The sequence below is a fragment of the Thermobia domestica genome, chromosome 4, assembly GCF_964235325.1.
Source record: "Thermobia domestica chromosome 4, izTheDome1.hap1.1, whole genome shotgun sequence".
NCBI lineage: Eukaryota > Metazoa > Arthropoda > Insecta > Zygentoma > Lepismatidae > Thermobia > Thermobia domestica.
Genome location: NC_137457.1, coordinates 290213814 through 290227321, shown reverse-complemented (window position 1 = coordinate 290227321; position 13508 = coordinate 290213814). Strand labels below are relative to the sequence as shown.

General features: G+C 35.7%; 1 protein-coding gene across 5 annotated transcripts in view; it reads right to left on the bottom strand.

Moving 5' to 3' along the window:
* The window catches only part of sti (citron rho-interacting kinase sticky), a 247607-nt gene that overhangs the window by 119108 nt on the left and 114991 nt on the right, over nucleotides 1–13508 (bottom strand). For all 5 annotated transcript variants that reach the window (XM_081756122.1, XM_081756119.1, XM_081756118.1 and 2 more), the window contains exon 24: nucleotides 2456–2600. In XM_081756122.1, coding sequence (XP_081612248.1) covers nucleotides 2456–2600 — 145 coding nt within the window. The remainder of the gene's footprint in view (nucleotides 1–2455; nucleotides 2601–13508) is intronic.

Below are 13508 nucleotides of genomic sequence, written 5' to 3'. Positions count from 1 at the left end.
TCTTTCTTTCTTTCTTTCTTTAGGGGTTGGAGAAGTTGCAGCATCAAAGTGCCAAGTGTGTTGACCTTCGAGGGGACTGGTGAATAGCCTCACACTTTCATGTCTGCAGCTCAAGTCCTTCTGGGTCGGGTCGAGAACTTATCAGACCACCCAAGTATATAAGGATGGATAGATATACATTACAATACTTGCACTTTTGTGAGAACGAATAAAACAGCTTATAACAACGTTTGCAGCTCAAATTACATTTAAGTAGTTTGTTTGCAAAACCAGCTCATTGCATTTGCTATTACGGGTCATTTTCGCATTTGTTTAAACAAGCACGTATTTTGAGAGGGGAAATGTGCAAATCATGCTGGCAGCTGGCATATGAACAGTTTTTATAATTACTATTGCAGTTTTGTGGAAATAATCCTTAATAGACTGTACTGTTCATACTATAGCCACGAATATCGCGTGCACATTTCCATCTCAAAAGCAATGCGTTTAAATGCATGCGAAAATAACTCGTGATAGAAAATGCATGAGCTGATTTTGCAAACTGACTATTCATATGAAAACGTAAATATTCATGAGTTGAGTACTTTTCAGTAACTTGCGTGATTTTATGCTCCTCTTAATTGATTCTAAAATGTAATCATTTTCTTCAATTCTAACACAAACCAACAAGCATCAAACATGAAATCTGAGGGATAAAGTGGTTGTTAAAGTTATTTGATATAAGTTGTCCCTTTATTATCTCTCCAATCTCCCCTTCCCCCATTCATTCATACAATCAACTAGAGACTGAGAGTATTCACAGCATAAGAGTTAGCATTAATGGGATGAGTTAGTAAATTCAGAAAAAATGAGACTGGTATAACAAGTTCAGTTGGTTGCTTTAAGTTCTTCGAGTCCTTCATGTTAGGGGGTTCAGTCATAAAAGAAAAGTATACTTACAACGCTTTGCATGGTCAAATGCATAGAAGCAAAAGTAATAACGTTACTGATTTTCTGTTAACATCTAAATTCCCTGACTTTTCCAGGTTCTCCAGGTACCTGGTAACCCTGTTCAGACCACTAAGATCACCAGACTACGCCTATAAAAACATCTTGCATAATTTATAACCATGCCTTAGTAAGCAGCGTAGTTTTAGAAGACATATTGAGGAAAGGATCAAGACGTTCTGAAACCGTATGTTGTGGTTATTAGAGCGCAAGGTAACAACTATTTTTCAGTAGTTTGGTTTACATAAACTCTTTTATGTATTTATCCTGTCTGTCAGTCCGTCTGTCCGCTAGAGAGACAAAAAGATTCAAGAATTACTTGATGGATCACATCAATTTTAGCCAGGATGTAGAAGGCCAACATTTAGGAACCGAATTCATTGATGGAGGTGTTGCTCAAATCGAAAGTAGTATAAATCAGCCATTTTCAGTTTATCACTATAAAGCACAAACTCTAAGAAACAGAGACAAGCGGTCTCTTGCAATCAATTAAGCATCACAAGAATACATTTAATCTCAAGCACAAACTCTAAGAAACAGAGACAAGCGGTCTCTTGCAATCAATTAAGCAACACAAGAATGCATTTATTCTCAAGCACAAACTCTAATAAACAGAGACAAGCGGTCTCTTGCAATCAATTAAGCATTAAAGAATACATTTATTCTCAAGCACAAACTCTAAGAAACAAAGACAAGCGGTCTCTCGCAATCAAATAAGCATCACAAGAATACATTTATTCTCAAGCACAAACTCTAATAAACAGAGACAAGCGGTCTCTTGTAATCAATTAAGCATTAAAGAATACATTTATTCTCAAGCACAAACTCTAAGAAACAAAGACAAGCGGTCTCTCGCAATCAAATAAGCATCACAAGAATACATTTATTCTCAAGCACAAACTCTAATAAACAGAGACAAGCGGTCTCTTGCAATCAATTAAGCATCACAAGAATACATTTAATCTCAAGCACAAACTCTAATAAACAGAGACAAGCGGTCTCTTGCAATCAATTAAGCATCACAAGAATACATTTAATCTCAATCAACTTTCTACTAAGACCGAAAGGATAGAAATTTACTACACTTCCGGTTTCAATACTTATCTATTGTACATAGAGCAAAAATGATAAGAGGTAGCGAGAAGCACTTTTTGTGGAATCGATTTAGCGTTCTAAGAGTAGATATCCTCTGTCTGAACGCTCTATTCAAACTCCAAGAGGCAAAGAGCAACAACTTGCAGTCCCAACAATATATTCCATCTTCATTTTAATATCTCTATTCGAACCGGAAGATGCAGAAACCTACTTCTGGCTTCAATATTGAGAAAGTATCATACCAAACAAATCAAAGTCCTTCACGTGGTGTACACGTGACACTCCTACTTGGTTGGTTTTAAATAATACAGACAGATTAATTCCAGACCTTTGCATTTAGATTAAAATTTCCTTATATACATTATACTCTTACCTTTTTCTTTTTTCCTAAAGCTTCAGTTTTGGACTGCAAGAAGTCGATAAGTTTTGTCTGTTGACTAATTGTTCCTTCTAACTTCACTTCTCTCTGTTGGTAAAGCATTCGCAACTCGTCCAACGTGGATTCCAACTCAAATATCCTTGAAGAGAAAAATATATTTTATGAGATTTCGTCCTTCTAACAAGGAAACCGATTCAAGTGTGACACGAAATTGTGGAAGAGTTTATACGCAATCAAAGTGTTTTTGTGAATAATGAATTGCATTAAAGGGAAAAACGCTCGATCTCAACCGTTCCGGAGATACAGAGGGTTAAGGGGAAAGCGTGTGCTCTGATATTTTGTTGATTTTCGGCTATATCACGAGTGAATATGTTTGAAAATTGCATTTAAACATTAAGAAAGATGCAACAGAGCGGATAAAAAATGGTGTTGAATATTGAGGTGAGTGGCGTAGCTTTTACCCGGGGCCAGAAAAAGAAGGGGCTATGAGGAATAACAAACGGAATTGACACGAAGAATAGAATTGTATGATATTACGTGCTATTATATAATGTCTTTAGTTCGTGGTGTAAGTGGATATTTTAGATCCACTTACTTGTAATAAATTAACTGTAAAAATATCTGGTTTAAATATAGATATATATAATCTAATAGTTTTTAAGTTCATTAAAATTCCAGGCCTGGATAATTATTTAGGTGCTTGTATATTTATATAGTTTATAATGTTTATATAATTTGTATAACTTATCTGTATATAATTTGTATCATATTTAGCGTTTTTTTTTTATTGCATATAGCATTAAGAGAGATTGCCTTTAAAGATTTTCTGCTTAGATAGATACACTGTTACATTTGCTTACATAGTTTAGGAATCGGATACGTGCTTGTTAACTGTTAGAACTTCAAGGGGGGAGGTTGGTAGCGTCGGTTTTTTCAAATTTTCAACGATCTTTCTTTATTTTAGCTAGAGATCTTTTCGTTTTTGGATGCTGCCACGTGTGAGCCGAATCGTATATATACCGAGCTGTTTCGCTTGGTAGGCGTTTTCTTCTGACACTCTGGACCACATGGTTACGTTCGACCGACGGTCCTAATGTCTGTTGGATCAACCAATTTTTTTTACCTATGCTGTTTAAGGCTGGCAGGTTAGGATGGTCTCTCGGAATGGCCAAGGATAGGGAATAGGAGTTTATTTTCGTATATAACTAAAGAATAGTTTTTCTGGGGAGAATTCTTTTTTGTTTGATAGTTTAATTTTATTCACGCCGAGGACGTGGGGATACGTATTAAATAGATTTTGTATTGTGAGATATGTTTTAATCTTTTGATAGGACATTAAGGAATTCTAATTTCGAACTCCAAAATGGTTTTGGGTTCGAGTCCCCTGAGTTTTGTTTCTCTAGTAAAAGTTTATTGTTTTCCTTTTTTGATTCCCTGATCCTAATCCTGTGTTAGTGATTATCTCTTGGAAAAGAGATAAGTTTCTGGTCTCTTTTAGAGCGAGACCTTATTTAGGGCAAGGCCTAATATTTGGTGGCCAGTTTATTGTCTCGAAATGAGAGACTTGGTTAGGGCAAGGTCCACAGCACGGGCCAGTTTATAGTCTCATGAAAGAGACTTATTTCCTACCTTAACTTAACCTATTCACCTTGTATTTGTTTTAGTCAGGGTTTCCTTTTCGCAGGTTCTCTAGAGTTCTGGAGACCTGTGTAGATAGGCCAAGCATTTTCTTTGATTCAAGGAATTGCTTTTAAAGTTAAGGCAGAGTGGAGCTGTTCCGTTAAAGAGGGCAGAAAAACTTATGCCACAGGACACTTATAAATTAGAGCATAAACTAGCATGTATTCGTATCCAAGTAGGGAGTGATGGGTTCCGAGTTCGATCCCTCACGGGTAAAGTTTCCAGAGTCCTGAGAGAGAACTCTTTTCGCTGCTTCTCGTAGAGAAATTTTAATTTTTGCTCATATCTAGTCTACGAATAAAATATTAAGAAAGCCTAAGTAATGTTTCGTTCTTTAAAACCAAAGTTTCCCTGTGCCCGGATTGCAATAAGAATAATATTAATCATACCCTAGACAATTAAGTTTTTTGAGAGGAGTCAGTGAAGAAGGATTGGCTTGATTTAATCCTTTATTCTGTTTTTTTTTTTTTTCATCTATGTAGTATATTGTTCTTACAGTTCAGTTTGAAGAGGACTGTGAGATAAAGAGGAATTAAAAGATTTTTGTGCCAAAGTAGTATTAGAGATACTACTTTGTAGTGGCGTAATAATATATATAGAGTTTGAAAATATATTTTTTTTATACTACATATTCTGTGGGCTCTTTGCCGGGATTTTAAAGACGAAATATATTTATGAAACTGAGATCAGGAAAGAGAATAGATATGGCAGGGCAGATAGATTTAGATACGTTAAAAGAGGCTCTGGGCATACAGGAAACAGAAATGCCAGTAGAGGAGGTTTTACAACTTGTGAGAAGATTGAATAGGTCTAGCGAAGTTTATAGTGAACGAACGGAAACAAACAGTCAAAATGGGGAAGTTCAAGTACTGGTTGTACTTGTTCTAAGATTTTTGATGAAGTGAAGATACAATTACCAAGTTTTACTGGGAGTTCAACGGACAATCCGTTTGATTTTATCGCTTCGTTGAAGGATTTTTCTAAGAGGAAAAATATATCCCTAGAACAGATTTTAGAAAAGGTTGTACCGTATTTGCTAGATGGAGAGTCTAAACATTGGTTTAATTTTAAGGCTCCGTTTTCGGAATTTTCGGAATTTCAAAACAGTTTCCTCCAGGAATATTACAGTTTTAATTATGAACAGGAAATTGAATCCGAGATATCACAGAGAATCCAGCTACCCACGGAATCGATGGCTAAATTCGTAAGAAGTATGTCAATTCTGTATAACCGGTTACGTAAACCGCCGTCCGAAGAAGAACAGGTTTTGAGAATCATAAGTAAGTCTCATCCCAAATTTAAGATCTATTTACACGAACGTAAATTTCGTACGTTGAAAGAGCTAGAGACATATGCAGTCAAAATTCAGTCTATTTTACTTGAAGAGGTGAACTATGCTAAATTACACAAGAATGGGAATGTGGGAAAAGATGTTGCCGTCGTTTCAAATAGTACGCATGAGTTTGGAAAAATTCCTGAGTTTAAAGCTGAAGCTTTGGATAATAATAATAATAATAATAATAATAATAATAATAATAATAATAATAATAATAATAATAATAATAATAATAATAATAATAATTTATTTGTACTTTACACCCAAAGGCAATTATAAAGTACAAAGGTTATACATCATTATCGAAGGATATGCAACCCAACTCCAAATATGGAACTAACATTGGTAACACGAAATAGTACTAGAATAGGAATCTTTTTTCTCTTTACATATGCTGTACAAAAATAGTCTACAATTTATCATTTAGTAACTGAAAACACTTTCGCTTAAAGGTCTTAAATTCATGCTGAAATAAATCCAATCCCATAGACTCAATTTTGTTACCTGCATCACATAATTTAAACAGTGGTGAATTCCTGTTCACATTTATTCTGTTTTCAGGCATATAAAAAACCTGTCTACCTCTCAGATTTTGCCGAGGACAATAAAAAGTTAATCTACTTAATAAGAATGTGTTATCTTCCTTGTTATCGATTAATTTTTTAAGATATAGCACTCGCTGTATAAATCTCCTATTTTCAAGCGACAATAATTTGAATTTTTTTAAAAGTTCATCATAAGGAATATAACGAGTTTGAATACCATATATTTTATACGCAGTATATCTCAATAACTTATTCTGAACTTTCTCTATTTGCTGTTTCCTACACTGATAAAATGGATCCCAAACAATAGATGCATATTCTAGTTTGGATCGAACAAATGCATTATACAACGATAAAATAGTCCCTTGATTTTTAAAATAACGACTTGACCTCTTAATAAAACCCAGCATTTTAAAAGCTTGGTTAGTTATTATATTTATATGATGTTTAAATTTCAAATTAATATCAAACCAAACACCTAAATCTCTTATAATTTCCTTTCTTTCTAACGTCTGATTCCCAATACTATATTCAAATATTGTGCGTGCTTTATTAAGAGTAAAAGTCATTACATAACATTTTGAAATATTCAACTGAAATTTATTTCTCCTACACCACTCATTAAGCCTATCAACATCCGTCTGTAATTTAATACAATCACTTTCCGTGCGGATTTCTTTGTATAATTTGGTATCATCTGCAAATATTAAGCATGAACTATATTGAAACATATTGGGTAGATCATTTATCATAATAAGGAAGAGTAAAGGACCCAAATTTGATCCTTGAGGTACCCCAGAATACACTGTGAATTCCTTAGATTTAATATTATTAAAAATAACATATTGAATTCTTTCATTCAAATATGAATGAAACAATTTGACCAGTTTTTGCGATGGATCCCGCATTATATAGACGGAATATAGGGGAGAAGGATACTACAAAACCAGTGAAAAGAGAGCAATTGCGTTGCCACGCGTGCAATGGCTTAGGGCATTTTAAAAGTCAGTGTTTAAAGATTAAAAGGAATTCTAAGAAGAACGAAAAAACTGCTGCGGCCACTATCAGAAAAGAGGTTAGAAGCAGGAACAGTGCTCCTTATGCATATGCTTTTTTCTATAAAAAGCCGATTGATGTTTTCTATGATAGCGGAAGTGAGATCTATTTCACAAGCACAGAAATAGCGAAAGATTGGATTGCGAAAGACGCTAAAACTGAAAAAATTAACGAAGAAATTCTTCTAGCTACAGGGAGCACAATTTCGAAGCAAATTGTGCGTGCTCGTTTTTGTTTAAAGAAGAGAGTTTTCTCTTTTCCCTTCTATGTTCTGTGTTCCCCATCTATTCCGACAGTCCTGGGATCTAATTTCCTTAAACATGCTGGTATACAACTTCATTTAAGCAAGGCCGGCTGGAAGTTTGACAGTGAGAAGCACCTCACACGGTTTATTGTTCCAGAGGAAAAAGAAAGAAAAAGCCAGACACCCCGTGAAACAAGTACTCAAGTACTAAAAAGGGGGAGGGGAGGAAAGAATCGAGTTTCAGAAGGAACAAGTGACCCATCTAACGATGGAGGGAGGAGTAGCGACAGGATTTTTAGCAGGGAGCAAAAGAACGGAAAAAGTAGGAGGAGAAATTTTTTATGGTCAGTCGCAGGCGGAGGACGGAAAAGGCCTGGGAAAAGCCTCCATTGATAAAAGCACGCATTTTTGACAAGGACTATTTCCTTTATGCAGACAGCGGTAGTAGCTATTCTTTTATTTCTGGTTCAGTCGCAGAGGAGTTCGAGAAAAGAGGTTGTAAATTTAAAAGAGACCCAATGTTATTGTCACTGGCTGAAGGAACATCTTATGTTACAAAAAGCGTTACAGTGGATGTTAATTTCTACGGGAAATGTGTTAGACAAAAGTTTTTTCTTCTCCCGTATTTGTCGAAACCAATTCTGTGTGGCCGTGACTTTCTTTGTAAAAATAAAATTGTTCTGTCTTTTGGATTGTTTGGGTGGAAGATAGAGGATTATATGACACCTCTTTATGCTTTTGATCAATGTAATAATGAGCTGAAAAATTCAGATGGTTTTCTTTTGGAAGAAAATAAAACTTATTTTGTGGATCAGATGTTGGAAAAAGTAAATGTGGGTAAACCAATAAAAGATAGAATAGCACAGATTCTGTATGATCATAAGGAAGTTTTTTCCAATAAGCCTGGGGTAACGCATTTGATTGAGCATGAAATCAGGGTTGCCAATCCTCGTCCTTTTTATTCTCGGGTTAGACCCTTGACCATAGAAAAGAGAAAAATTATGGAAAAGCTGTTGTCAGAAATGGAAGCTGATAATTTAATTGAGAAAACTTACTCTGATTTTGTTGGAGCACCTATTTTACATAGGAAGAGAGATAATTCGTACAAGCTAATTTTAGATTCGCGTCCCGTTAATAGTTTCACTATTAAGGAAACTTGCTCTTTACCTAGTATAACAGAGGCATTAGCACATTTAGGTGGCAAGAATTGGTTCTGCATTTTTGATGCCAAATATGCCTACGCACAAGTAAGGATTAAGGAAGATAGTCAGAAGTATACGGCTTTTAATACTCATAAGGGTATATACAAGTATTTAAGAGCCCCATACGGGTTGTCGGATATGGCATTCACGCTAGTTAAACTAATGCAGTTAGTACTAGGAGATTTATATTTTACAAAAGTCATAAATTACTTTGACGATTTTTTACTTGCCTGCGAGACGCAAGAGGAATTGCTAAACACGCTCCAAGAATTTCTAAGTAGAATAAAGTCGGCTGGACTTACGCTCAGTCCAGATAAGGCTGTGTTATTTTCTCAAGAAATTGAGTTTTTAGGATTCAAGGATTCAAAATAAGACCTGGTGTGATAACATGCACAGAGGAAAAAATCCGGATGGCAAATCAATTTTCATCCCCGAAAAAAATTACGCAACTTCAAGCTTTGTTAGGATATTTTAATTTTTTCCACTTCAGGATAAAAAATATGGCTGAAATAATAGCTCCCATGACTAAATTGCTTCGTAAAAATGTCCCGTTTAAATGAGAAAAGGAACAAGAAGAAGCGTTAGAGAGATTGAAGAAAGCTTTGGTCGAAGATCCTGAACTTTTGTTACCTAAGTTGGGTGAGCCTTTTCACTTATTCACTGACAGCAGTAGTATTGCAAGTGGGTATACCCTCTGTCAAAAAGATGGTGAAGGAAAATTAAGAGTGGTTGCCTACGGGTCTAGGCGCTTAAATAGGTCTCAGGAGAAGTATTGCTCTGCGTACATCGAGCTTCTTTCAATTGTTACTTCGGTTGAAAAATTTGAAGTTTATTTAGCTCATGCGCCGGAAGTTCATGTATACACAGATAATAGAGCAGCTATAAGCTTGTTAAAAGCTAGTAATATACCTCCTATGGTCTGCAGATGGGCTACTCGGATAATGAGGTTCAATGTAATTTTACATTATCGTCCTGGAAAGATTCAGCATGTGGATCTTTTATCGAGAACAGAGAAAGGTCATACTGAAGGTCCGGATTGCGTTGGATCTGTAGCAGCGGAAGAGAATTTGCCACTGGGAGGAGATGAGCCTGGATACTTAAAAATACAGCATGAGGATGGCGCTATAGTTGACTTTAAAGAGGTTCAGAGAACTGAGATTTTGTTGACAGATATTGTAAATAGTCAATTATTTAAATTAGAAAAACAAAAAATGAAGCAAGAAAAACGGGACAGAGATTTGAAGAATTTTTCTAATACGTACGTGTCCGAATTAGATAAGAAACACTTATTGAAGGAATTACCCTTCTGTCTTCTTAGCGAAGAAGAGAAAGAAGAAGAAAATTCGGGTGGAATTTTGATAGATATGACTGACTTTGATAAAATAAGAGAATATCAGGAGAAAGATTCGTTTTTGAACAGGTTGATTAAATTTAAGAAAGAGGGAATGCAGAAATTATCCCGTTCTATGAAGAAAAAGCTTAGATACTTAGACAGCGTTACTTATTTTTCTGACCATGATATCCTCATGCGTCGTGTCAAGATTATGAAAAAGGATAAGAATGTTATCTGGATTCCAAGTTCTTTACGAGCATCTGCCTGTTATTATGGACATATTATTAAGGAGTCGGGACACCCTTCATTCAATGAAACTTTTAGGAAGATAAGAAATATTTACTTTTGGAGTAATATGAGACGGGATATACTTAGTTTTTGTAAAAGCTGTGTAGCTTGCACTTTTTTTTTAAAGAGAACGTCAATACAAAATATGGAGAATTGCAGAGTTCTCTAGCCAGGAAGGTAAACCAGGTGCTATTTTTAGATAACCTTGGTCCTCTTCCAGCATTAAAGGAAGGAGGTTATCGGTATTGCCTTGTATTAGTGGACGCATTCTCCAGATTTGTAAAACTATTTCCTGTAAGAAAATTGACTGCAAAGATAATGGTGAATTGTATTGTAAATTTCTTCTCGGAGTACGGAACGTATGACCGTGTATGTACAGACAACCACAGTGTCTTTTCATGCAAACTATGGAAGGAAGTAATGACGATGTTAAAAATTAAGTACAGCTACATTAGTGCCTGTAGAGCTAGGGCTAATAAATCAGAAAGAATCATCAGGGACGTGAAACTATTATTGGGCATTTATAATAAAACTCATGAGAACTGGAGTAAAGATATTAAGCATATTGAATTCACCATCAACTCCAGAGTATGTTCTGCTACGGGTTTTAGCCCATTCTTCTTGCAGTTTGGGAGGGATCTACCCCATCCTTTTTTGAGGACCCCTGACGAAAGTCTGAAAGTTTCTGAGGAAGACTTCGTAATAAATTATTCCAGTTACGTAGAGAAATTGAAGAAGAGGATGATTGTTGCTGTAGAGAGAGCCAACAAGGTTCAAGAACAGAGGCAGAAAGCTTACAAGAAGATCTATGATCGGGGGAGAAGAAAAAACCCATTCAAAGTAGGAGATAAGGCCTGGTTGCGTGTCATCCGGTTGTCCGAGCCCATCCAGAGAGTAGCAGCCTCACTTCTAAATCGATATTCGGGGACGTACACAATTGTAAAGCAGCTGGCTACTAATTCTTATATTGTTAGAAATGATTGGGATGGGAAAGAAACTCGAACGAATGCAGACATGTTAAAGCCTTATGTATACCCCCCTAAATTTTGTCAACATATTCCGGAAATGCAACCTTCCTTCATACATTGTTTGTCTTCAAAAGAAGAGAAAAAGTCAGGAAGGGGAAAAGTTATACAGCCTACCGATTTAGTTGTGTAGAGGAAAAAAAAAAAAAAAAAAGAGAGAGAAAAAAGGGGGAAAGTTTTTCTTTGTTTTCAGTTCTTTTTTTGGTTGTGTGTTTTAGACTAGTTTAGCTTAGATTCTTCGACTGGTCAGTCTGACGCAGTATAGCTCTTCGAATTAAGAGTTGATCCGTTTCAGTTGGAGACATGTCTTTTAAAGTTCCTAAATCACGACGATCTGTATATGTGGCTGCTAGACCACATCCAGAAAATCATCTATCGTTACAGCTACTTTTCCATGTAGATTCATATAAGAATAACAAACGCAGGCTTAAGCGTTTGGGAGCTGGTCCAGTTCCATCGACCAGAGATATTTTGCAGAGGTCAGTTCCTGATCTAACGCTTGAACAAGTGAGGGATATTCAACGTATAAGGCAGGAGGTGCCAGGTATCAGCAATAATAATCCCTCATTCTCAACTTCCAAGAATCCTGATTCAGATGACGAATCTTTCATCGAATTATCTACTGATGGAGAAAGTCTGGAGTTGAACTCTTTGCCACGTACTCCAGGCAAAGAAGATGCTGAACAGCCGGGAAAACCTTTCAAGAGGAGGTTTGAATTTTGAACGTTGCCCGTAGTGTACATTTTAAGTGGGAGACAGTGAACCGTACAGAATTAAGATTTCGTGTGCGGAGTTTATTTTTTTTTATCTGTTTGAGTTTTTTTTTTTTACCAGGACAGCACGAGACAATTGACTGTGAAATTTTTAAAAAAGAAAAAGTAATTATTTTCAAAATTAATGTTATGCTGTTTTTGTGTTAGTGAATATAGTAGTTTCATCTGTGAATTTTTTGTGTGTGTGTTTGTGCAAAAGTTACAAGAACTGAAGGAGACAGAGACATTTAAATAAATGAGCACAAGCAAGTATTTTTTTTTTTTTTTTTTTTTTTTGACACCAGGGTATATGTAAGTGGATATTTTAGATCCACTTACTTGTAATAAATTAACTGTAAAAATATCTGGTTTAAATATAGATATATATAATCTAATAGTTTTTAAGTTCATTAAAATTCCAGGCCTGGATAATTATTTAGGTGCTTGTATATTTATATAGTTTATAATGTTTATATAATTTGTATAACTTATCTGTATATAATTTGTATCATATTTAGCGTTTTTTTTTATTGCATATAGCATTAAGAGAGATTGCCTTTAAAGATTTTCTGCTTAGATAGATACACTGTTACATTTGCTTACATAGTTTAGGAATCGGATACGTGCTTGTTAACTGTTAGAACTTCAAGGGGGGAGGTTGGTAGCGTCGGTTTTTTCAAATTTTCAACGATCTTTCTTTATTTTAGCTAGAGATCTTTTCGTTTTTGGATGCTGCCACGTGTGAGCCGAATCGTATATATACCGAGCTGTTTCGCTTGGTAGGCGTTTTCTTCTGACACTCTGGACCACATGGTTACGTTCGACCGACGGTCCTAATGTCTGTTGGATCAACCAATTTTTTTTATCTATGCTGTTTAAGGCTGGCAGGTTAGGATGGTCTCTCGGAATGGCCAAGGATAGGGAATAGGAGTTTATTTTCGTATATAACTAAAGAATAGTTTTTCTGGGGAGAATTCTTTTTTGTTTGATAGTTTAATTTTATTCACGCCGAGGACGTGGGGATACGTATTAAATAGATTTTGTATTGTGAGATATGTTTTAATCTTTTGATAGGACATTAAGGAATTCTAATTTCGAACTCCAAAATGGTTTTGGGTTCGAGTCCCCTGAGTTTTGTTTCTCTAGTAAAAGTTTATTGTTTTCCTTTTTTGATTCCCTGATCCTAATCCTGTGTTAGTGATTATCTCTTGGAAAAGAGATAAGTTTCTGGTCTCTTTTAGAGCGAGACCTTATTTAGGGCAAGGCCTAATTTTTGGTGGCCAGTTTATTGTCTCGAAATGAGAGACTTGGTTAGGGCAAGGTCCACAGCACGGGCCAGTTTATAGTCTCATGAAAGAGACTTATTTCCTACCTTAACTTAACCTATTCACCTTGTATTTGTTTTAGTCAGGGTTTCCTTTTCGCAGGTTCTCTAGAGTTCTGGAGACCTGTGTAGATAGGCCAAGCATTTTCTTTGATTCAAGGAATTGCTTTTAAAGTTAAGGCAGAGTGGAGCTGTTCCGTTAAAGAGGGCAGAAAAACTTATGCCACAGGACACTTATAAATTAGAGCATAAACTAGCATGT